The sequence below is a fragment of the Lissotriton vulgaris genome, chromosome 1_2, assembly GCF_964263255.1.
Source record: "Lissotriton vulgaris chromosome 1_2, aLisVul1.2, whole genome shotgun sequence".
NCBI lineage: Eukaryota > Metazoa > Chordata > Amphibia > Caudata > Salamandridae > Lissotriton > Lissotriton vulgaris.
Genome location: NC_141686.1, coordinates 346,798,361 through 346,825,506, shown reverse-complemented (window position 1 = coordinate 346,825,506; position 27,146 = coordinate 346,798,361). Strand labels below are relative to the sequence as shown.

At 45.3% G+C, this 27,146-nt stretch overlaps 1 protein-coding gene across 1 annotated transcript in view; it reads left to right on the top strand.

Moving 5' to 3' along the window:
* LOC147736748 (uncharacterized) overlaps positions 1–26,447 on the top strand; it is a 309,489-nt gene extending 283,042 nt beyond the window's left edge. The window contains exon 3 of the mRNA XM_086953465.1: positions 25,517–26,447. Coding sequence (XP_086809591.1) covers positions 25,517–26,292 — 776 coding nt within the window. The 3' untranslated portion in view covers positions 26,293–26,447. The remainder of the gene's footprint in view (positions 1–25,516) is intronic.
* Positions 26,448–27,146: the final 699 nt, after the last annotated feature.

The following is a 27,146-nucleotide window of genomic DNA, read 5'->3' as shown; positions in this document are numbered from 1 at the left end:
TCTAATTTGACAATCGATAATTTTTAGATGTTTATCATGGTTCTTATACAATTGTCAGAACTAAAGAATAAAAAATTTAATTAGGTGGTTTTTTAGAAAAATTGGCAAAAAAATCGGCAAAAGAAGTGGTTGTTGTGCCCTTTGCTTGTCACTATGATATTAATATATCACTTTGATGTGTGGGGCCTGTATTAGGTTTTTAAGGCTCATGTTAACAGGACTATGTTAGCTTAGTAATTCAGTAATTCAGCGTACAAAGTGATACCATGAGATTTCGTCATTCAAACCAAACTTATTGGTTTTAAGACGGTCCACCCAACGTTGTTCTTTCTCATATAGTATTTTTTCTGCGTTGGGTGTCGCTTCCGATATCATTTCTATTACCGTCCATCTCAGGTCTTCAATGCTGTGATTTTGTTCGATGAAATGCGAACAAAGTTTGGTGGTATTCTTTTTTAGGCGGATATTACTTTTATGTTCCCCTATACGTAGTTTCACCTTTCTGCAAGTCATCCCAATGTATTTCTTATCGCAAGGACAGGTAACCATGTAGATTACATGGGATGAATTGCAATTACTGTGTTGTTTCTGTGTCCATTTCAGTGTAGGGGACAGTTGTAAGGTTTTTGTACCCGTAGTGGATTTGCAGGCCAAACAGGATCCGCATGGGTAGTGTCCTGTTACTGGGACCATGTGGGCATTCATTGTGGATTTCGCCGTGATTGTTTTTCTTGGTCGCGTATGTACCAACATATCCCGTAGGTTCTTTGTGCGTTTGTTTGCCATGCGTGGCTTTGGCCATTTGAATCTTCCAGTATTGACAATATGCCAGTTTTTATGGATGAGTTTATTCACCTGGTATGAAGCTGGACAGAAGGTGGTTACGCATGTCATGAGATCCACAGTTTCACTTTTTTCGAAAGTTGTAAGGAGGTTTTCTCTAGGTTGGTTCATTGCTCTTTTTCTGCATTTTGCTATAGTTGATGTCTTGTACTCCCTTTGCAACAGTCTACTGCTGAGTTCATTTGATTGGGCCAGATAGTCCTTTCTTTGACTGCAGTTCCTTTTTAACCGTAAAAATTGGCTATATGGTAAATTGTCCCTTAACGGTTGAGGATGGTAACTCTTATAGGACAATAAGCTGTTCTTAGCTGTTGGTTTCCTGAATGATTTGGTTTCTATTTTCAGCTCTTTTTGGTATATAGTCAGGTCAAGGAAGTCAATGCTTTCTTTGTCAGCCGTGTATGTGAAGCGAAGCCATGGATCACGGGTATTCAGCCAATCCACAAATATTTTCAGGTCTTGGTTGTTATGCCATATTAGGAGAACGTCATCAATATAACGTTTCCAGTAAAGTATACTGGAAACGTAAGGATTGGTTTGTGTCAATACATGGTTTGTTTCAAAATTGCTCACGTAGAGCCCTGCCACCGAAGGGGCAAAGGCACTACCCATTGAGGTTCCGTGGCTCTGCAGGAATAACTGGTCCTCAAATTCAAAGTAATTTTCAGTGAGTGCCATCCGGCAACACTCTAGGACAAAGTGTCTCGGTGTCCTAAGGTCCCAGTTCTCAGTGAATAGAACATCTTCCAGCATGTCTAGTGTATCTTTTTGGGGTAGGCTTGTATATAAGGACTCGATGTCCAGTCCTACTAGGAGCATTGTGGAGGGATCAAAGGATCGGTCTTTCAATTGATTTAGCAGATCTCTGGTGTCTTGTAGATATGTGGGGTTTTTTTTAACCAATGGTTGGAGAAATTGGTCTGCAAATTTGGAGAGAGGTTCTAAAACTGATCCGATACCCGAAACTATTGGGCGGCCCGGTGGTGGTATTCTGTTTTTGTGGGTTTTGGGTAGCGAGTAGAAGTATGGGATTTTTGGATTCGTTGTAATTAGAAAGTCTGCTTCTTTTTTGCTCACCCATCCATTTGTTTCAGCTTCATAGACCATCATAGCTATTGTTGTTGTCAGTCTGGGTGTTGGATCAGTGTTGATTTTTGTGTAGAACTTTTCATCTGCAAGTAATAACAAGCATTGGGTCCGATACTTTTCTTTTCCAAGGATTACCACACCTCCACCCTTATCTGCGGGTTTGATGACTATGTCCGTATTTGTTTGGAGTTCTTCTAAAGCTTTTCTTTCCAATCGAGTCATATTTTGATACGGTCTCTTGACATTGTTTTCCATTTCATCAATTCCTGTTAGGATGGCCTGTTCAAAGGTTAGTATTTCTACTGGTACCGTGTTGGCAGGTGGTGTAAAATTAGACTTCTTGCGGAGGTTAGTGTCCCCAAGATCGGTGACTGGTGCAGACTCAGAAAAGTATGCTTTCAGTTTGAGCGAGCGACAGAATTCAGATAGCTCACATTTTAATTTGAAGAGGTCAAGATTGGGAGCATCGGAAACAGAGATACAAGCCATTGAAGCGGAACTAAAGAAAGGCATACAACCAGCGATCTACAAAAAAAGACTAGAGGATCTAAATAAAGAAATAACAGACAGTGAAGACTTTCTGATGCAAAACAAACTACAAAAACTAAGCAAAGATATAAAAAAGTTCAGTCATGAAAAAATGCATCCATATACAAAAACTGATTATAAGACGAATGACCCAAAATCAGATAATGATTCCAATGCTTGGGACTCATCCGGAGGGTCCGATACAGGGTCCGATGACTCAGGCCGCAAACAAGGCCGAGGTAACTTCCGATCCAGACCACAGAGAAGAGGCAATAGATGGCCGAGACAAAACTTTATGGGCCCACCAATGCCATTCTTTCAGCCCTACATGCCTCCATATACCGGATGGATGAATCCGTACAATCAAGGAGTCCAGCAAATGCAGAATTACATGAGCATGCCACCGCAGGGGATTAACAATCAGAATCAGGATCCTTTTTTATTGAGGGGCCAGAATCAAAGAGGAAGAAGAAGAACCATTTCATGGCAAGACCAACAGCCGAATGTTCAAACCAGGAGTATGACATCAACCAAACCAGGAACCAGCAAAACGAGTCACTAATAGTCAATTTAAGCTCAGTGATTCTAACAAAGGAACAAGAAAATGTCCTAAACAAAGGACTTGGTTACGTCCCTACTCCCAATCTTGACCTCTTCAAATTAAAATGTGAGCTATCTGAATTCTGTCGCTCACTCAAACTGAAAGCATACTTTTCTGAGTCTGCACCAGTCACCGATCTTGGGGACACTAACCTCCGCAAGAAGTCTAATTTTACACCACCTGCCAACACGGTACCAGTAGAAATACTAACCTTTGAACAGGCCATCCTAACAGGAATTGATGAAATGGAAAACAATGTCAAGAGACCGTATCAAAATATGACTCGATTGGAAAGAAAAGCTTTAGAAGAACTCCAAACAAATACGGACATAGTCATCAAACCCGCAGATAAGGGTGGAGGTGTGGTAATCCTTGGAAAAGAAGAGTATCGGACCCAATGCTTGTTATTACTTGCAGATGAAAAGTTCTACACAAAAATCAACACTGATCCAACACCCAGACTGACAACAACAATAGCTATGATGGTCTATGAAGCTGAAACAAATGGATGGGTGAGCAAAAAAGAAGCAGACTTTCTAATTACAACGAATCCAAAAATCCCATACTTCTACTCGCTACCCAAAACCCACAAAAACAGAATACCACCACCGGGCCGCCCAATAGTTTCGGGTATCGGATCAGTTTTAGAACCTCTCTCCAAATTTGCAGACCAATTTCTCCAACCATTGGTTAAAAAAAACCCCACATATCTACAAGACACCAGAGATCTGCTAAATCAATTGAAAGACCGATCCTTTGATCCCTCCACAATGCTCCTAGTAGGACTGGACATCGAGTCCTTATATACAAGCCTACCCCAAAAAGATACACTAGACATGCTGGAAGATGTTCTATTCACTGAGAACTGGGACCTTAGGACACCGAGACACTTTGTCCTAGAGTGTTGCCGGATGGCACTCACTGAAAATTACTTTGAATTTGAGGACCAGTTATTCCTGCAGAGCCACGGAACCTCAATGGGTAGTGCCTTTGCCCCTTCGGTGGCAGGGCTCTACGTGAGCAATTTTGAAACAAACCATGTATTGACACAAACCAATCCTTACGTTTCCAGTATACTTTACTGGAAACGTTATATTGATGACGTTCTCCTAATATGGCATAACAACCAAGACCTGAAAATATTTGTGGATTGGCTGAATACCCGTGATCCATGGCTTCGCTTCACATACACGGCTGACAAAGAAAGCATTGACTTCCTTGACCTGACTATATACCAAAAAGAGCTGAAAATAGAAACCAAATCATTCAGGAAACCAACAGCTAAGAACAGCTTATTGTCCTATAAGAGTTACCATCCTCAACCGTTAAGGGACAATTTACCATATAGCCAATTTTTACGGTTAAAAAGGAACTGCAGTCAAAGAAAGGACTATCTGGCCCAATCAAATGAACTCAGCAGTAGACTGTTGCAAAGGGAGTACAAGACATCAACTATAGCAAAATGCAGAAAAAGAGCAATGAACCAACCTAGAGAAAACCTCCTTACAACTTTCGAAAAAAGTGAAACTGTGGATCTCATGACATGCGTAACCACCTTCTGTCCAGCTTCATACCAGGTGAATAAACTCATCCATAAAAACTGGCATATTGTCAATACTGGAAGATTCAAATGGCCAAAGCCACGCATGGCAAACAAACGCACAAAGAACCTACGGGATATGTTGGTACATACGCGACCAAGAAAAACAATCACGGCGAAATCCACAATGAATGCCCACATGGTCCCAGTAACAGGACACTACCCATGCGGATCCTGTTTGGCCTGCAAATCCACTACGGGTACAAAAACCTTACAACTGTCCCCTACACTGAAATGGACACAGAAACAACACAGTAATTGCAATTCATCCCATGTAATCTACATGGTTACCTGTCCTTGCGATAAGAAATACATTGGGATGACTTGCAGAAAGGTGAAACTACGTATAGGGGAACATAAAAGTAATATCCGCCTAAAAAAGAATACCACCAAACTTTGTTCGCATTTCATCGAACAAAATCACAGCATTGAAGACCTGAGATGGACGGTAATAGAAATGATATCGGAAGCGACACCCAACGCAGAAAAAATACTATATGAGAAAGAACAACGTTGGGTGGACCGTCTTAAAACCAATAAGTTTGGTTTGAATGACGAAATCTCATGGTATCACTTTGTACGCTGAATTACTGAATTACTAAGCTAACATAGTCCTGTTAACATGAGCCTTAAAAACCTAATACAGGCCCCACACATCAAAGTGATATATTAATATCATAGTGACAAGCAAAGGGCACAACAACCACTTCTTTTGCCGATTTTTTTGCCAATTTTTCTAAAAAACCACCTAATTAAATTTTTTATTCTTTAGTTCTGACAATTGTATAAGAACCATGATAAACATCTAAAAATTATCGATTGTCAAATTAGAGGGAGATAACTGCATTATTTGTCCCTGTTGCTACATAACAATTGTCCGCTTTCCCTCTCCATGAGTAAACATAGTGAAAACGCCATCGAAAGCGTGCTCCTAGCGTCCGGGAGGCAGAGCCAGCACAAGACGCGGAACACGCTTCGAGAGCGGGTGAGTGTTTCCACCTCTATCGCCGAGTATCAGTTACCGGCATACACTCGAGTGACAACCTCCCTCTTAATGTTTCTACAGCCTGTATCCTCCTGCTGCAATGCGGTAGATCTCTTTATAAGGTAAGACCTCATTACGAGGTAGAAAGCCTACTCACAAATAAGAGCGACTTTGCTTTTCCATCGCCCCTCGCTACAAAAGCGCTCTTAGTCATTTAATCTAGTTACTTCACCATATATTTAATTGTGCACTGCCGTGATATCGCCGTTTCTTCCCTTTGTTTTAACTCACCACAATGTCAGTTTTGTTGTGCGTTTTCTCACACTAATGTTTGCAGAAATTATGCAATAAGCATATTGACACAATGCATGTCTTTACGACCACTTTTCTAATATGAAATAGTAATATAGCCATCAGTTACTCCCACTTTGTAATATTTCTCTTAATTCCCTAGGTATTTGAAAACCTTCAAGGGTAAGACTATTAAATAATAGATTCCCTTATGTCATAATTGTGGCATCCCATTTTAATCACTTTGTGTTTTCTTGTGTATTTTGTCCTGACGAAAGCTCTTAGACCCTCGGGCCGACAGAGCAGAAACATGTCGACGTTATTTTTTTGTCCAATTGACCAATGCTAAGGATTCCTAATTATCCCCAGAGCATACCGAATAATTTTTAATAAGTGGTCAAGTGAACTGAATAAAACCTATAATCACCTGCACACTTTTTTACCTATCATTCAGCTTCAGTGGGGTAACTCCCGTTTCTCTGGATACTGCCACAAAAAACCAGAGATTGCCTCGGGTGAGGCTGGCAAGACACTGACTGACTAAGCCCAATGACTGTTGCCATAACGCTCGCGTGGGGCGGAGAATAAGATATACCGCTTCTCGAGATACGCAGCGTTTATGAGGGCTTTTTCAAATCTCTTGGACTAAGTGGTCACAAGTGTCCTATCTCCTTCTGATAAACTGTATGCAGGAATATGCCAGCCCGCACCACAGGTCTCCGCTTCAGGATCTGGTGGAGGAGATGGACAGGCGTAGCCCTCTCAGGCACAAATCACCTGTGAAACCACCAGCTAAATCGCCCAGAAGATCCCGATCTCCTAGAAGGGAACCTCGGACGGAGGATCGGATCAGGTCTCGCTCTCCTAGATGCAAATCGCCCGTGAGATCACCAGCCAGATCTCCCAGAAGATCCCGATCTCCTAGAAGGGAACCTCGGACAGAAGATCGGATCAGGTCTCGCTCTCCTAGACGGAAGGAGCGTTCAAAAAGGTCGCGGGAGCGGAGACACAGTGCCCACCGTAGACGTCGACGTGCTCCGTCTACTTCCTCTACCTCTTCAACCAGATCGTCCAAGAGGGACTACTCCCCTACGTTGACGGACAGTCCTACGTCCAGGTCCTCCCCAGTGGATGACATTGGCACGTATCTGGATGTACTACAAAGAGGAGCACTGAAACTGAACATTGAGATGTCTGTCCCTCCAGTAACGACAACAGTCATCTTTGAGACTTTACACAAGAAAGCCATCTCCCGGCCTCTACTACCTTTAGTCCCGGGGATTATGGATCCTGTCAAGGAGGTTTTCCTAACCCCAGCAGCGATCAGAGCGGTACCAGCCCGCATTCAGAAGAAGTACAAACCGGCATCTTCTGACCCGGTGTTTGTAAAATCTGACCCTCCAGCAGACTCTGTGATTGTGGCAGCTGCGAGGAAGACACATGCTGTCGCTGGTTCCTCTTCAGTCCCACCAGATAAGGACAGCAAAACTCAAGACTCCTGGGGTCGAAAGGTTTGCAACTCAGCTGCTTCCACTCTTAAGGTTGCTTGTGCAGCTGCGCTTCTGGGTCGATACGACAGAGCCTTATGGGACTCAATGGAAAGATTCAAAGCCAAACTGCCAAAAGAAGACCAGCAGGACTTTGAAGAGACTGTTACAGAGGGGTGTCTGGTGGCGAACTAGATGATCAGCACGGCTGCAGATGGTGCAGTTCTTTCGGCTCATTCCTATTCCCATGGGGTCTGTGCCAGAAGATCGGCTTGGTTGCGCCTTACAGGTCTGAAGCCGGATGCTCAGCATCGGATTCTTAATCTCCCCTTTTCGGGCTCCGCTCTCTTCAGAGACGAAGAGATGACCCGAATGAAAACGGAACTGGATACGGTGCAGGCGGTGGGCTTGGAGAAGAAAAAAGAATTCAAGCGCCGCTTCAAGACCAACAGGGGGAGAGGGGCTCAACAGAGGGTTCAAACCCCTCAGTGGTCCCAAAATAAAACACAAGGGAAACCACAATTTCGAGGCAAGCCCAGCAGAGATAGAGGAGGTCACCAACAGTCCTCCAACACCACAAGAGGAGGAAAGGCCTGAACAGAGGTTTCCTCTGGCGCCGTTACCCACTTCAGTGGGAGGAAGTGCTTCACAACACCTGGCAGAGTGGGTCAGCATCACAAAGGATTAGTGGGTGCTGAATATACTGCGCAGTGGATACAGGCTACGTTTCTGTGCGCCTCCGAAGAACATTCCTCCAAAGAGCTCTTGCCCTCACCAGCTAAGCTTGCTCCGACGAGAGGTGAAAGTCCAACTGCAAAAAAAGGCGATAGAGGAGGTTCCTCTCGCTCTAAGAGGAAAGGGAGTTTACTCCAGATATTTTCTTGTCCCCAAAAAAGATCAGGAGGACAAGTTCAGACCAATACTCGACCTACAACTATTAAACAAAGTCATCGTCAAAGAAAAGTTCCGCATGTTAGCGCTTCACCAAATATGTCCACATCTTCAAGCCTGAGATTTGATGTGTTCGGTGGATCTGCAAGATGCGTACTTTCACATCCCAATTGCACAGCAACATCGCAAGTACCTGAGGTTCTTCGTAGGGAACAAACACTACCAGTACAAGGTGTTACCCTTCGGTCTCAAGTCCGCACCACGAGTCTTCACCAAATGCATGGCAGTGGTGGCGGCCTTTCTTCACAAGAAGGGTCTCTTCATTTACCCATACCTGGACGACTGGCTCCTAAAAGGTCCATCTCCGGTACAAGTAACGCACGATCTGCATCTGTGCCTGCACCAGCTACACAGGCTAGGCCTCCATGTGAACCTGGAGAAGTCAGTCCAGCGGCCTACACAGTCCATCCACTACCTAGGCTCCGTTCTGGACACAAGCTTGAGAAAAGCGTTTCCTTCGGAGGAGAGACTTTTTTCCATGAATCAGAAATGTGGGATCCTGCTAGAGTCTCGGCTTCCAACAGCCCGACAAGTAGCATCCCTGCTTGGTTCCATGGCGTCCTGCATTTTCCTCATCCCAAACGCCAGGCTGAGAATGCGTCCTCTGCAACAGGCTCTGGAGGATCAGTGGGACCAAGCGACAGGGCGCTGGGAAGATCGAATCGCTCTTTCCCAGGCGACGAAAGAGGCCATCAAATGGTGGACTCGGAGAAAGAATGTGCTGGTGGGGGGTACCGTTTTACCAACCCGTTCCTTCCCAGTCCATAGTGACGGATGCCTCTCTGCAAGGCTGGGGAGCACACATGGGTCCGCTTCAGATTCAAGGCCAGTGGTCTGCGCAGGAGCAGACATACCACATCAACATGCTGGAACTCAGAGCGGTATTCCTGGCTCTCAAAGCTTTCTTTCCAGCGATCAAATCCAACTCAGTCCTAGTTCAGACGGACAATACGACCAGCATGTTCTATCTGAACAAACAAGGAGGCACAAGGTCTCGCCCACTCTCTCGAGAGGCTCAAGCAATCTGGCATTGGCTTCTCTCTCGAGGCCTCGCAGTAGTGGCAGTGCACCTTCCAGGCGAGTTGAACGTAAAAGCAGATGCTCTCAGCAGGCACTTCGAAGATCAGCCAGACTGGGTGCTAAACGAAGAAGTAGTAGAAGAGCTTTTTCGTTGCTGGGGTCGTCCATCCATAGACTTGTTTGCAGACGACGAAAACACCAAATGCCACGCCTTCGCGGCCAGGTTCCACCGGCCAGGAACGCAGGGGAACGGTCTACTGATGGATTGGGCAGGGATGTACGCATACGCGTTTCCTCCCCTAGCGCTGATTTTGAAAGTAGTTTCCAAGCTCATCAGGTCGGACATGGAAATGATCCTGATTGCTCCGGATTGGCCTCGGCAGTGGTGGTATCCGGACCTTCTACATCTGTCTGTGTGTCCACACAAACGGCTCCCTTGCAGGCCGGACCTGTTGAGCAAGATGAACGGGAGGATAATGCATCCCAACCTCCCATCATTGAACCTAACAGCATGGCGCCTGAGGTCCTGCAATATGGACATTTGAACTTGCCTCCCGAATGCATGAACATTTTAAAGGAGGCTAAGAGACCTTCCACGAGAGCATCCTATGCGTTCAAGTGGAAAAGATTTTACTTGTGGTGTAGGGATCATCACTTGGATCCGACTAAGGGGCAGGAGGATGTCATCTTACCATACCTCCTTTCCCTGGCAACTGCTGGTTTAAAGTACACTTCTATTAGAGTGCATTTGTCAGCTATTGTAGCATATAGAAAATCACCTGATCAAATATCTTTCTTTCAGGTTCCAGTGGTTAAGGACTTCCTCCAGGGGTTGAAGAAAGTGTATCCCCCTGTGCGAAATCCTTCTCCTCCTTGGGAATTAAACCTGGTTCTATCCATGTTAATGTCACCTCCTTTCGAACCCATCCACAAAGTTTCCTTACAACATCTCTCTTGGAAGGCAGCTTTTTTGGTGGCGATTACCGCTGCGCGCAGAGTAAGTGAGATACAAGCGCTCTGTGCGAAGGAACCATATACTGTTTTCCACCACAACAGAGTAGTCCTAAGGGCTCATCCATCTTTCTTGCCTAAGGTCATCTCTGATTTTCATATAAATCAGTCTGTTTCCCTCCCTTCCTTTTTTCCAAACCCTACGACCCCAGCCGAGCGGTCTCTTCACTCCTTAGACCTTAAGAGAGTGCTAAAGTTTTATTTGGAAAAGACTAAAGGGATTAGGAAAACGGACCAACTGTTTGTGAACTATGGCTCAATGAGAACAGGTTTTCCAGCGGCCAAGAGGTCCATCTCAAGATGGATTGTTTCTTGCATTAAATTGGCCTATCAGCTTGCAAGCCTTTGTTGATGTCACCAAAAGCGCATTCCACTAGAGGGAAAGCCGCTACAGTAACCTTCTTACATGACATTCCAATGTGGGAAATATGCAAGGCTGCAACCTGGAAATCGGTGCATACCTTTACGAGGCATTACTGCCACGTATCCAGGGCCGATACTCAAGTAGGGCAAGCCTCCTTGAGGAATCTGTTTGGGTAGTCTATAGTCTACTCAGACTTATTGATGAGATTACTGTCTTATCATTCCTTTGCCCGCAGGGATGAGGAGAGGCTCGCTACTCTATTCTAATGCTTATGACTATTGATGAGGATCCCCTGGAAGAGAAGGATTGTAATCCTAGTTCTCTTCCAGGGGTATCCTCATCAAAGTCATAAGCAACCCTCCCGCCTCCCCGGGCAAAGGATACTCTTTAATAAGGAGATATTGTTAACCTATTTGTTATTGGGTTTGTTTTTCAGTCTCCGAAAAGAACAACTGACCTAACTGTCACCCCTGGGGCATGATGGGATACAGGGGGTCATGAGTGCCTTAAAGGCACGGTGTCAGTTTATTGCTATGCAGCTACAGGTTAGCTTTTCAGTCTTTTTGGACTGTGTGTTTGCAATGCAGCCTGGGAGCTTCCTATGCTTCCAGTGACTTATGAGAACTTCTACTGCTTTATGAGCATTAAAACAGTTTCTAAACAATCTTTGGTGTTGTTTCTCATGTTTCTAATGCTTATGATTACATGTATGGTGGAAATTCTTCACAGCATATTTCAGCTCTAATGTGATTTGGCTGCTATTGCATGTTTTTATATATATATGATTTATGTATATATATGTATATATATATATATGTGGGGCACATATAATATAGTGTTTCCGGGGTTCCGCGCATGGGCGGGAATATTCTAATGCTTATGACTTTGATGAGGATACACCTGGAAGAGAACTAGGATTACAGGTAAGTAACTAATCCTTCCTGTGTGGTTTGCCTTAGTGGCGTCGGGCTGATTGAGGGCGCTCACGGCGGAGGCCTAATTCACACCGAGGGGTGAAAGACATCAAAGCCTCATTTACAAGTAAAAGGTCTTTTAAAACCTGTGAAGTACTCGGTGTGGCTTTGTGTGTCCCTGAAGCTGTTTCAGCCGGGCTCACATACACAAGGGGGGTGGGGGGCGGGAGGAGGCTGTTGCCCTTTGAGTTCAATGGACGTTGAGTGCCTGGAGCTGTGGGTCCCGCCAGTAAAGCATATGAAATGTCCTCTCCTCCCCCCACCCTCTCTGACACGTCCCATAAATCATTGGTTCAAGTCCCACGAGCCCTCATACCTCGCTCCTGTGCCCGAGAAATGTGCTAGAGTCTGTTCTTCACGGTAAGATGTTGTTATAGCCTGTCTGCCCCCCCCCCCCCCATACCTCCCCCACACCCAGCAGGGAGGCACAGAGGTGCCCTCCCATGAGAGAAGAAGGAAGAAGACGCATAGAGATACTGACCCCGCTCCCCCACCCCATGAGAGAGGCACAGAAAAGGTGGGTGGATGAATGATGGATGAAAGGGTGGATAGATGAAGGAAATATGTATGGATGGATGGATGAAAGGGGGGATGGAGGAAGGATGGATAAAAGGTTGTATGGATCAAGATGGATGGATGTATGAAAAGGTGGGTGGATGGATGATTGGTGGATGGATGGATGAATGAAAGGGTGGGTGGATGTATGGATGAAAGGGTGGATGGATGAAGGATGGATGGATGGATGTATGGATGGAAGGATGAGAGGGTGGATAGATGAAGGATGTATGTATGTATGGATGGAAGGATGAAAGGGTGGACGGATGAAGGATGGATGTATGGATGGATAAAAGGTTGTATGGATCATGATGGATGGATGTATGAAAAGATGGGTGGATGAATGATTGTGGATGGATGAATGAAAGGGTGGGTGGATGTATGGATGAAAGGGTGAATGGATGAAGGATGGATGTATGGATGGAAGGATGAAAGGGTGGATAGATGAAGGATGGATGTATGTATGTATGGATGTATGGATGAAAGGGTGGACGGATGAAGGATGGATGTATGGATGGATAAAAGTTTGCATGGATGAATAATGGATGGATGTTTGAAAAGGTAGATGAATGATGGGTGGATGGGTGGATGGATGGACGGATGGTGGATGGGTAAAGGATGGATGTACGGATGGAAGGATGAAAGGGTGGATGGATGAAGGATGGATGTATGGATGGAAGGATGAAAGGGTGGATGGATGAAGGATGGATGTATGGATGGAGGGATGAAAGGAAGGATGGATGGATGGATGAAGGACGGATGTATGGACGGAAGGATGAAAGTGGGAGTGGATGAATGATGGATGGATGTGATGAGGTCTAACAGGCGCATTTATGATTGTCGATAGTTGGTGATGAGGAGTACCAGTTTCTAGAAACTTTTATTGAAAGGGGCTCCTTAAGCCTAAAAAGGTGTTACAAGGGGTCTCGGCATCAAAAAGTTTGAAGACCTCTGTTTTAACGTCAAAGAGCGCTGCAGGTCCTGCTTGGGTTGTGTGGACTTGCCATGTCTGCGATCCTGTTGCCCTCATCAATCGTACAGTTGATCAGATGATTCCTGAAAGGAACGAGGATCAGGAACCTGGAACCTCTATGGAGTTTTAATTTTAGAGCGGTCACGTAAATCATATCTACGTTCAGAAGCGTTAGGTGGCAGTGACCTACCACAAGACCTAGGCTTCTGTTGCTGCTTAGATTTGCCCCGTGTCTTTTTAGGAAAGACAAAACGACCCGTTATCTCAGGAGGGGGCTTACCTTGAAACTGATTAGAAGGTTTAATCCCCAAATTATTGCAACCTACGGACATATACATGTCAGCACTAATAATCAGCAAGTCACATTCCCGATCAATGTCGGGCACCTCCGAAAGGCTTTGATGAACCATTTAGCACGCTGCTTCACCTTTAATATTAGAAAGAAATATTAGAAAGAATCACTTGGTAGACTACTGAAAAATACCCATTAGCTTAATCCCCAAATCCAGGGCAGTAGCTGCCCCATGTTTGTTCTCTACTTGTTTGAGAACGCTCAGAAGAATGCTCATCAAGGGGGTACCATAACAAGGTTGGACATAGGGGGAAATGGCACCACTAGGCAAGCACATAGTAAGGATCCTATATTTCTCCAGAGGACTCGTATGTAGGAAAACCGCATCAAGCTGATCAATTTTCTGAGCAATCCAAAACGGGAAGTATTCACAATTTGGAGGACTTTTGCCCATAACCGAATTGATGATAACTGGACTTATAACAAGCCCCCCACCATGCGTAACCTGCACAGGTTGCGCAGCTCCAGGTGGAACCCCGAGAAAAGCACCAGCATCAAATTGGATCAGGCGTCTATATAAGAGATCAGCCTGAGCATACAACCAACGTACCTCCTCCAAATTGGCGTTGATACAAATAGGGTATAGAGTAAAACCGGCTAACACAGGTTAAGTGGCCCATCAATACTTAAGGGGCCCATACGAGCAGTACCAATAGGATGGGGTAGGACGCCGTTAAACCAAATCTGCTTTTCACAGGCTATAAGAGGAACTTTGACAACTGCATAAGGGCGATAAGCTGCCAAAACAGCGACAGCCGTATAAGCATGAAAAGACTTATTATTCACATCCACAGCGGGAAACGTAACCCAGGAGTAAAACACTTTGAAATGGTATGCAGGATCCGCCTCCACTACAAAAACAGCTGGAGAGTAACCACTCCGCGGCAATGAGCCAAATCGCTATTGGTTGAGCCATAAAGCCAAAGAAAAGGATTCAAAGGATAGCACTAAAATGGGAAAAAGACCTTTTAAAAATCAAGTTTAAAAAAACCTACAGCAATTCGTGGTCCCTATAAACTGAGGAGGCAAAGCTCTCCCACCACGGATGTCTCTGGGAAACAGTGCAAGGGTATTGTGGACAAGCACAAGTGCTACTTAAGGGTCCTGTCAATAAGTGCTAGACCAAACTTTGGCGGCGCCATGTCGCAGTGATTCTGCGGCATCACAGAACTATGCTTGGGATCATAGAACCTTAGTAGGCAGGGACTGAGTCATCCTACCACCTGAGTACCCATGAGCCAGAGACCAACAAGCCATAGTGTCTCACTTGCCCTCCTACTCATAGAATAACATGTGATTAAACACCCCAAAACATAGCACCCCAGATTCGCTCTTTTGCTCTCACACTTGTACTAGTCTACAATAATATCTGACAGAGACAAAAGAAAAGTGTAAAATATTTATTTTAACTATTGTGCTCTAGTATGCAGTATACGTGCCACAATGAGTAAGAAAATGCCCAACACAAATATGGTCAGCATAGTAAGTTGTCCATAAATCAGAAAAGGCGCTGTCATTATGTGCAATAGGGAGGCCTAACCCCCTTCCCTTGTACAGAAGCAAAATGATTATATATCAGAAGATCACTGGGTGTTTGCTGCAGACCCTGTACCTTAGCATGTGCTGATGAAAGTTCTATATCTCAGGTCCTCCACGATCTCTTCCCTGGAAAGATCCTTCTCCAACTGTGTTGTTACTTATTCGTGCATGTCTATATGGCAGAAGTACATCTTCCCAAACAGCTGAATTTGTTTGTTTTGTCTAGGAGCTGAGGCCTGACCAGAACAAAATAACTAGGGGCATTGTTGTCCGACCTTGTCTATGGTGTGCAGACTAAATCCCAGTAAAGAACAGAACGCAAAAACAACAGCAGATTCTGTGTGAAAGTACAATGTGGCGCAAAGCAAAATACATTTGTACAGTAACATGCACAATGCAGATAAAAGTCTGCAACGTGCTCATGATAACATAGGGAAAATTACAGTGAGCCTGCACGGGTCATATGACATGACATAGGGTTTACCCGCGTGGCTCCAGACCACGATGCTGCTAAAAAGTGTTCTCTTTTTATGTACATAGCTGATTTTGTGCACCGCATAAGGGCACTCACTCTTGTAATTGGAGGGGTTAGATTAGGAATTGTCCTCAATGTGCATACTATTGATATCACAACAATACAAGTGGGCCTAGTACTGCTAGTAATATTTTCAGATGTGTTTTATGCCTATAAAGTATACGATGTTCATGTTTTAACGGTTTAATATGTGTGTTGAATACAAGTGTTTTTACATACATCCTGTGTGAAGTCTCTTTTGTGATGCTCGGTGTAATTATGTCTTGTGGCTGCTGTATCTTTGCTTCACATTGCCTCTAAGGAAAGCCTGACTGCTCAGTGCAGAGCTACCCAAGGGTGAGCGCAGGTTTTACAGCGAGTGCAATCACCTGCCCTTGACGGGAATGGTAGGTTCTGCCTGACTGGGGCATTCATTTAGCCAACCAGAAAGTGCTGGTTCCAACATCGATTGATTGAGCACCTTTAAAAGAACTGCTTTAGGAGACGTCTGCGGCGCAGCACAGATGTCTTCTCTTCAATAAGGCTTTGACCTCTGATTTCTACTAGTGTAACGTAAGCCTATTTTTAGGTTTCACCTAGATTACAAATGCTCTGCCTCTGTGAGACTTTAGTTTACATACAGTGGGGTTACAGACCGCCCATAGCTTGACCCTCATTTTGTTCGCTCTAGTTTGTCACTGCATGCGGGTGTCGTGTCCTTTTCTTGTGTTTGGCCCTCCCCTGGAGCATGGGCCAAGTACTTGTGTCCTTCCACTTCTCCTGTGTTTGGAGCAACAGTTTTTTTGGTGTTCTAGCAATCCATATGTGTGTTTTGTTTTCCACCTGTTTCCCATATGCCCATCCTATACACAAGGCTACAGCACTCTATGCCACTATACTCTACACTACTGTACTCTGTGCTACTATACTCTGCCCTCTTCACTTTTTGCCACTGTACTCTTCACCACTGCACTCTATGCTGCTGCACTCTATGCTGCTGCACTCTATGGACCGGCACTCTACTCTGCGCCACCCTACTCTGCTCCACCCTACTTGCCCTACTCTATTCTGTGCCTCTGCACTCTACGCTATTCTACCCCACTGTTCTTCCCACTGCACCACTTTACTGTTGCCACTCTACTCTTTGCCACTCTTCTCTGTACCACTGCACTCTATGCCACTGCACTTCACATCAATATACTCTGTGCCACTCTACACCACTGCACTTCCTGCCGCTCTTGCCTACTCTGCATCACTCTACTCTACGCTTTCACACTTTATGATACTGCACTCTGACACTCTACTCTACACCACTCTACTGCACTACCCACCACTCCACTCTGTACCACTCTACTTCAGGCCACTGCACTCTACGTCACTCTACTCTATACCACTGCACTTTACGCCACACTACACCACTCTTCTCTACACCACTACGCCCTACATTCATGCACTATATTCTGCAGCACTCTAGGCCATTGCACTGTACGCTGCACCACTGCTCTCTATATCACTGCTCTTTATGCCACTCTATTTTTCACTGCACCTCTCTACTGCACACAACACCACTCTACTGCACACTACACCACTCTACACTGCACCGCTCTACGCCACTGCACTGTAAACCTATATAATCTTCTTTGCACCACTCTATGCCAGTCCACTCTACTCTTCACCACTATGGACCACTGCAGTCCCTGCCAGTCCACTCTACTCTGTCCCACTCAACTTCATGCCACTCCAGTGTACACCACTCCACACAGCGCATTCTGTGCCACTAAATCCCAGTTTACTCTGACACTCTATCTGACTTAACGCCACTCCACACAGTGCTGGGGCGCTCTACGCCACTCTTAATCTACCCTACTTTATACTACTCCACACAATGCCCTGCACTCTACTCTACCCTTCTCTAATGCACTTACACCACTCTACTCCACCCCACTGGACTCCACGCTGCTGAACAACATGGCTAAAATACATTGGCCTAGCTAGTAGCTCTTGTACGGCGAAACATATTGACTTTGCCAGTGTTTGTTTTTCTAGTCAGTGTTGTAACTCGGACTTTATACTCAGTCTTACATTTCAAGTATAGAGAGGAAGGAATGTGAACCTTAGAGAACGAAATCTAAGAGCTTTGCACTACTACTTCTGGCTGTTTGAGCATGGATCTCAATGGGGGTTAAAGAAAGCAGTCTGAGTAAAGCGACTGATCACTTTTGAAATGCATCTTTCTTGAGATTACAGATGAAACTTCTCAAGTAACTTTAAAATGAGAGAACTGCTTTCACACCTCTGGAATCTGCCTGTAGGGGCATTCTTCATAGGCTATCTACATACGAACACTAAACTCTGCTCGAAAGAGGGCGGACACTGAGCTTAACAGAGACCCCGGCAGAGGCTCGCTTGATGATTAACAACAAAAGCCCTACTGTGTGCAGTCAGTACTGCTTTGGCACTTGCGTTCTTACGTCACTTCCTGTGTCTAGGGAGATGAAAATATGAAAATATGAAAACTGTACTTAATTAGAGAAACCAGTCACATGATGTCACTAAGTCCTCTGTCCCCCCCTCCGAATGGTATTATTCTTTAAAGTGTGGACCTCCTTAGGAAGCAGGTAAGTGCCGAACAAGGCCGTTCCCAAGATTCAGGATTGTTTCCAATGGAGGGCGATGCTTCCTGGTCTTGGGTGTATTTCCTCTGACCAACACCCAATATTCTTCAGTTCCTTTCTGAGTTGCCGAAGAGTTGCAGTAGATTTCATGGGGATAGGCATGCTGCTCCAGATTCTTGCTGCATGGATAGAAAAACCTGCTTTAGGGCAGGATGAGGGGTTTTGGCTCTACTCATTGTTGATCTTTTTTGAGAACAGTTGCCATGGTAGCCGCTGATAGCAGATGCGTTAGCCGCCTAGGAAACCCTTTGCAGTGTATGGACAGTGCCCATGAACTTCAATGGGTGTAGATTGTTATTGCCCCCTGCTGTTGTCCAGCGCCCTCTGCTCTGCCCCACAAGTGTAAACAATTACAGCACCTATTACCACTAGAGCATCAATAGCATGTGTGCCAGCATCAGGGCCAGTACAACTCATGATGTGCGTTCCCTAATCCGAAAAAGGCCACGGTGTCACAACATCGGGCAGGGGCTGGTATGCCTACCAATGAACAGACCTTTCCATCCGGTGTTTATGAATCTCACAGAGGCTTACACACAGCCTTGCCTTTATGAATCCCCCTGACATTTTTGCATTTGGAAAATGCAGGACAAGGGATGTCTGTTACTTTTGTTTACATGTTTATTATGTCCCCCTCTATTACCTTTCTACAGTTCATGTGCATTGCAGGCAAAGCCCCCTTGAAAAGACTTTCAGGTCAGACTGATTGCAGTAGCATAACAAAACGTGATATGTATGATATGCTGAAGGGGCCCCTCACACTCACATCCATAGGGGCTGAGGGATCCCCCTTCAGTATGGGTAAGCCTAGGCCCTCCCCCCGCACTGTGGGGGCTGCAGGGCCCTTGTTACACTCCTCACTGCCTGTCATTTCAATCAGGGTGTAATTGCTAAGTTGTAGATTCGGGAACAGCAAGACTTGGGTTTAAACCCAGCTTCATATTTTACCACTTTGTCTGATCTTTGACTAATCACTTCACCTCTGCGCTCACGTACATAAATTAACAACATAAGTAGAAAGAGATTAAATGTAAGACCCTCGGATCTCAAAATAGCTTAGATCCTGTATGGAATATTTGACTTTTCTGTATAGCAAGCAAAAAATAGACTTTTCTTTTAGGCCAAATGTTGGTGTCGCTTCCTTGACCTTAAATACTCTTCATTCCCAGCCACGCAAGGTGGTAACTAAAATAGCCCCCTCTTATCATGGTAATATAAATCTGTATTGGTCACAGGGTGAATATCTTGTGAAATAGCAATCATCAACCTGCTCTTTAAGTTTTTTTAATTGTCTCCCAGTTGTTAGGGTAATAATGCTTCCTCTACTTTAACCTTTCTATGTGTAAGAGCGGTTACAACCACATGTTGCACTCTGTACCACCACCCTTGTGCGCCTTGTCCCCACCTTATGTCCACACTTCCTCCTGGTAGCACCAAATGTTTGGGCTGTTTATACATAGTTCACTTCTGCTCTTGGAACCACCTCCAAACATTCTTTGACTGTCTTTGCCTCTGACCCTGTATTGCAATCACCTGTGACCTTCAGTTAGGTTTGCATGGTACAAATACCACAAACATAGTGTAAAGTTGCTCGCCAAACTACATTAACATACAGCACAAATACAGCATGGGTGGCAAGGCTGCAGTGCAGTTTCCTCACACAAAGAACAGTTACAGGACGGATTGCAGCAGAGTACTCACACACAATTGTTAAATATGCACAGCCGAAGTACACAAATCCCTTTGTGTCAGAAATAAAACATTAGCTCATATAGTTCTTCAGATTTGTGTTTGTATGTGTCACTATAGCTAATAAACACTACTCTGATAAAGGCAATGTAAGAACTGGGACCACCAGCTCTCCAGGGGGTAGCATGGCTCGAGCAGGAAGGCAGCCAGGGGCTTGCGTGTAAAGCAGCTACTTAACACACTCATCCACTGAGACACGAAGTGGGCGCAATAATGGAGACCACACCAGTAGTTGTATTTGAAAATCAAGATCTTTTATGTAGACTTTGGATCAAGCAAGTAATGCATTTAGCAAATCATTAGTATTTCATTTAAGCATTTCATTAGGCAGTTTCAGTAAGACTTATCATTAAAATAATAACCAGCTCATCTAAGCAGTGAAACATTAAATAACACAGCCTGTCGCATCATACTCTTCAGCAGGCAAAGAGGGTACTTTCATAAACCTGGATGATCCTGCAGGAAGCAACCATAGCATTGCACTAAAGCACCACATTAAACCTCTCATGGACGCCTTCCAAATTGCACTTCATAGAAAGTGATAAAACATTTCATCAAGTACTTTCAGTAGAACAGAAAACTTCAAAGAACACAGCCTGTCGCGGTATGCTACTCAGCAGGCAGTAAGGTAATTTCATAGATCCTAAATTAACCTGTAGGAAACAAACACAAGCCTTTCTTCTTGTGAATACTGAGGGTTTTGCGACCCAGAATCAGATCATCAGAATACCATTAGAATGAATCAATAGTTATCACCGTTGGATCCCCTCAGGAACTGTAGAAGCCCACCCCTGCAAGAAATTCAGTACAGGGAAATATTACCACTCCACAAGCAGGCATGAACCATGCAGGCCACCTCAGGCGGCCACTAAACACCAACAGTCGCTGAAGTGGATTATCTGATTGCTAAGTTTAAACCCACAGTTCATTGAACAGGATTCAGGCCTAAAACTGGCAGTTAGGTAGAACAACGTAGTATGGACAGAGTCTGTTCCCCAGGCCTCCTAGACACTCGAGGCACATTAGGGGGCCACAGGGGCCCAGTCACAGTTGTCCCCAGGGGAGGGGCGACCTCGTGGCCTTACCCGGCCTTCCGCCCTGCTCCCCGGGGGTTACCTTGTGTCTTCGGCCTGATCAGGGCCCTTGCGGAGATACCGGCGAAGGAGAGGGGTTCCAACCCTCCCAGGGCCTCACTCGACCCGGCGCGGTTCAGGCACAACTTCAGGGCACCCGCGCCGGGGGCGAGGCGGGACCAGCAGTGGGGGCAAATCGGAGGAGGCTCTCTGGTTCTCGCGGCCCCCTCTGCGACGAGTCTGTGTGCCCTCTGGGCCCCCCAGTACAGTCGCGGCCCCGGGGCCAATCAAAGCAGGGGCCGGGGCTGTCACCACCAGTCACAACTCCCGCCTCGAGGGCGCGCCAGCCAGGACCAATGGCTGCGCGGGGGGCAGGGCGGAGGAGCTCCCCTGTCACGTGGGGCGAGGCGCTGGCTTCAGGCCTGCCGTGGCCTGACTGGATTCCGCGCTGGCAAGGCTTGGCTAGGCCCGGGTACTGGGGCCTCCAGTCATGGCACTACAAAAATGGGAGTCTAGAGGGAAAGACAAACAGAACTAGGACGCCCTCCACTCTGAAAGCTAATAAACAACACCAGTCCTAGTTCTCATGGCAATATTCATTTGCTGGACTGTAAACATCCATGGTCGAAATTCGTTATCCGAGGGATCTCTTTAGTCTCAAGAAAATCCTAAGATGTTTCAATCTATTGCCTTTTTAAAACAACAACCTCTCTGATTGATACAAACAGGACAGCACAAACAAAAATTGTGTGAAAAGCGAGATGGCACCTCACGGGCGCACCACCAATGGGACCCCTGGTTGGTACTCACCAGGATGGCCCTGTTCTCATCATCGGTGCCATCAAGCCAAAACCAAAAACGTGTCTCGAACCTCAAAAATAAAAAGACAGTGGATGGTGCAGTGGACACAACTTAGAGTAGCGGTCGGCGTCCTCTCAACCCTCGAGCTCGAGGGTTGAGAGGACGCCGACCGCTACTCTGACACCGTAACTTTCTCGAACGGGGAGTAAGGACCATGCTCACCTAAGGGAGCTGGATTCCGATTTTAGCATAACTTCACCACTGGTATGAGAGGCAAAACTGCATGCAGGCACCCAAGCTTCAGTGTCTCTTGCAGTGGCATTTAAAGTGTATTGCCCTGAAGAAATTGCCTGATAGAAACCAAGGCAATGAAACATGTCGGCTGTAAGTAGAGAGTGAATCGATAGGTAGTATTTACTCTCTTCTCTTTTAGTATATGTGTGTTCACTGTTTTGCAACAGAGAAGGGAATGAAAGTAAAGTTTATGGTCCCAGTTGCTCAGTGACTTATATGTTAAATGTTACATGTCGTTAGTTTTGTCACATATAAGTTGTGTCCACTGCACCATCCACTGTCTTTTTATTTTTGAGGTTCGAGACACGTTTTTGGTTTTAGCTTGATGGCACCGATGATGAGAACAGGGCCATCCTGGTGAGTACCAACCAGGGGTCCCATTGGTGGTGCGCCCGTGAGGTGCCATCTCGCTTTTCACACAATTTTTGTTTGTGCTGTCCTGTTTGTATCAATCAGAGAGGTTGTTGTTTTAAAAAGGCAATAGATTGAAACATCTTAGGATTTTCTTGAGACTAAAGAGATCCCTCGGATAACGAATTTCGACCATGGATGTTTACAGTCCAGCAAATGAATATTGCCATGAGAACTAGGACTGGTGTTGTTTATTAGCCTCCAGTCATGGCCCAGCCAGGTCGATGTTCGTGGCGGCAGCCTCTTCAGAGCTCCGGGGTCCGGCGAGAGGAGGGACTGAGTCTCAGGTTGGTCGCGGCCCACGTGCACACAGCGGCGGCCCTCTTCTGGCACCGAGGGCCGCCCGGGGCAATTTCGGCACTTCTCTCGGTGCTAAAGGCAAGTGCTGAACGGGGATTGGGGCGCTTGGCGGTGATCGCGCCTGGGTGTCTCACAGCGCTCCCTAATATGCGCAGCAGAGAGGCGCTTGAGAAAGTTCTCGAGCGGGCGCCCAGCAGGGTCTCTAACCAGGGCAGATTGCAGCACTCGGCAGCGCTTGGAAGAGGGGTCGGAGTACAGCGCTTCTCAGTCACTTAAGCAGGTGATGCAGGCAGGATGAAAAAACAGAGCAAGTCAGTCAGGGGGAGACAGGTAGGGCCAGGTGGGCCCCAATGCAGGCAGGGGGTGCGCAGGGCAGCACAAGTCCAATACCTGGTCGATCCCCCAGCAGTCTCTGGTCAAAGCAATTAATCTTCTTAGCGCTTGGATGGTTCTGCGCCCTTAGGTGATGGTTCCTTGAAGTTGAAGAGGGGGGGGTGAGTTAGAGGCTTGAAGGATTTTCCTCAGTCACTGCAGATGGACCCTGGGGTTCCCTATGCTGAGCCAGATCAGGGGGCTAGCCTAGGACACCTCACCCAGCTTAAGAGGCAGCATCTAAATCCTGTCACTCCCAATAGCAAAGGTTCCTAACTAGGCCCTCCCGCCTAAAACTCCTGCGTGGGTTCCCCAGGTCAGTGATGCCCCAACTGACTAGAAAATTTTCCCTCCCTTGCTTATATATGCCCAGGTCAGGTGACCACTCTCTAAGACGGGAAAACCTAACTCCGCCTTTGTCCTGGAAGGCTCCAGGAGCTTTCCCACTCTACCTATGGACAGGGGCTGGGTGGCTGGTATTGCAACATTGTATGGGGATCCAGCCTGCTCCTGGCAGCTAGGGTGCTACACTAAAAGACCACGCTGCAGTAGCAGGGGCCAGTGGCAGCCATGTTTGAAGTAGAGAGCACCTGCACCCTAACACAGATTAGCTATGAAAAGGTGCCCGAAGACCTGTGGGCCAACAAAAAGAAGGTGGGAAAAATGAGGCAAGGGCAAAAAATCACAGGGAAAGACCGCCCTAGGGCTGACAAGTCTAACAGGCAGATAGTCTGACTTAAGGATTCTGATGCATGCAAACATTGGCAATACACAAATGTGCACAGATTATGTAGTGCTACGAGCTTGGAGCGTAAAAAAGATGGTTGCAGAAATAGGAGGTGCTGAAAGAGATCGGTTACACAGGTACATGACACAGAGTCCCTCTGCATGTCTGAAGTACTGACTTTTTCAATGCTTGTTTTTTTTCTAGATTTGTTTTGACATTTGATGAATTTTGAGCAGGCAAATAGAGCCGCAAACTAGTCAGGCATTGTAAACCAACAGAGTTATTAAAGATTCACATTTTAAAAAACATGCTGGCAAACATAGTACCTTGCCAACTGTCCTATTAATAGAATTGTTCAAAATTGCAATATTCACACTAAAAAAGAGTAAGTGTCTCAATTTTGTGGTCGTCTTCATTGGGCTTCATTCATTTCTTCATTCATTCATTCATTCTTCATCCATTGATCTTCGGTATCCTTCATTTTGGAAATCGTCAATTTGTCCACACTGATTTAGAGCCCTGTCTGTTTTTTCAGAAAATGCTACTGGTTGATTTTGTTTGTATCTTCTGCATGTAGACAGATATTCTGTCACTTTAATTATACAGGTAAAGAAGCTCAGCTGGAAGATAAACCTGGTGATTCAGCGGAAGGCATCGAAGTCCTCATGAGAAAGCAGCTGAAAGAGGCATAGGTTTCTCAAGGTCCAAAGAAGAAAACTGTTTACAGTCCCACGTTCGCAAGAGGCAGTCAGGTCCTGGAGAAGCTAATACATGTAATTCTGATTTCCATAATCCCAGACTTATCATTGTACGGCATTAACTCCCTCCCCTCACAGGCACAATAAGTGTGAGTAATCTGGAGAAAGAAATATCACATCTAAATTGAGGCGCAGTGCAAGGGCTGATCATAACAAGGATTTCTGCTTATAATTGGCAGTAGGCATAGACACAAGAATAGTTCTCTGGCATGTACTCGGAGAAGAAATGTGTTCCCATCACAACATGCAAACAAACCTAGGTTAGAGAAAAAACAAACCGAAGGAGAACCCGTATGTTGTCTTGATTGTCATAAAAGCATTTGGTGAACGTAATTTGGATTCATCATGGTAAAACACACAGGACTAAAACCTCATCAGTGTTCTGAATGTGAGAAAAGTTTCACTGCAAGATGCTTTTTAATTCTGCATGAGAGAATACACACTGGAGAAAAACCTTATGAGTGCCCAGAATGCAAGAAATGTTTTATTAGCCAATCTCATCTGAATTCACATGGTAAAACACACACAGGAGAAAAGCCTTTTCAATGCAAAGAATGTCAGAAAAACTTCAGTCTTAAAAGTAATTTGATTCGCCATGAAAAGATGCACATAGTAACATATCCTTACAAGTGTACTGAATGTCAGAAGTGCTTCAAACAAAAAATTAATCTCACTCTACATGAAAGAACACACACAGGAGAAAAACCGTATACATGTCCCGAATGTGGGATGAGATTCTGTCATCGGACAAGTCTGGCTTGTCATCGAAGAACACATACAAAAGATAAACCTTTTCACTGTACTGATTGTCAGAAAAGCTTTAATCAAAAATGCAATTTGTTCCGACATAAACAAATACACACTGGACATAAACCTTATCTGTGCACTGAATGTGACAAAAGCTTTAGTCTTAAAGCCTTTCTTACTCAACATATTAGAACACACACAGGAGAAAAACCTTATCGGTGTATTGAATGTGATAAAACCTTCAGTTCTAAAACGAGTCTGACTCTACATGAGCGAACGCATACAGGAGAAAAACGATTCCAGTGCAATGAATGTCACAAAAGTTTCAGAAATAAACAACATGTGTCCCGGCATGCGAGAACACACACTGGACAAAAACCTCATAAGTGCTCTAAATGCCAGAAAAGCTACAGCCAAAAATCCACCCTAACCATTCATGAGCGAACACACACAGGGGAGAAACCTTATGAGTGCACTGAATGCAAGAAACGTTTCAATTGGAAACCAAATCTAACCAGACATGCAAATGTACACACAAGACAGCAATCGTATCAGTGTGTTGAATGTCAAAAAAGCTTTGGTCGGAAAGTCCATCTGATGCAACATGAGAGAATACACACTAGACAGCCAAATAATAAACAGAAAAGAAAAAATAACAAGAGTGGCAAAACCAGAAAACTAACTGCTGACAAAAATGGACCAACATAAAAGTAAATAAGACTTCAGAGCTCAGGCAATTTTTCGAATAGATAAGAAATCTTTATAGAAACAGAGAGATTACAGAGGGGAAAAGAAAAACATATCCTTGTTGGTGGAATTGATCTCAACCAGACAGTTCAGCCTATATTAGTCCCATACGGGTTTACCCAATGCACTCAAGCAACAGTAACACATATATTATGTAGCAATTCTCTCTAAAGTACAGTGCAACAAAAACAACAGAAGTCAATCAGATGCTCCAGAGGGAGAGTAGTCCGTAGGAGTCCTTTATTATGTCGATTAGCCAGCTGACACGTGTTTCATCGCTATATGCGAATCCTCAGGGCTTTAATGGCTGTATCTAAACCAAAAGGTCGCACTGCTGGTGATACTTCCGACCCAGCTGGGCCCGTGACCGTACAACGTGAACACGTCCCGGCGAGAACACACGGCGACCAGGTCTCCATTACACGGAGTTTCTGTCGTCAATTGCTAAAGAGTCGTACCCGACTACACATCGTGGGGGGTATTCAACCACGGGACCCACCCAGAAATACTTGGATTCCTATATTGCAGTGCATAACCACGCAATTACCCAATACGGTTTGAATATTATTTCGGGACTCAACCTACATCATTTTTTTATACTGTTTTGGAAACAATCTATTGACTCTGTCTCTTCACTAAACCTACGGTCACGGGCCCAGCTGGGTCGGAAGTATCACCAGCAGTGCGACCTTTTGGTTTAGATACAGCCATTAAAGCCCTGAGGATTCGCATATAGCGATGAAACACGTGTCAGCTGGCTAATCGACATAATAAAGGACTCCTACGGACTACTCTCCCTCTGGAGCATCTGATTG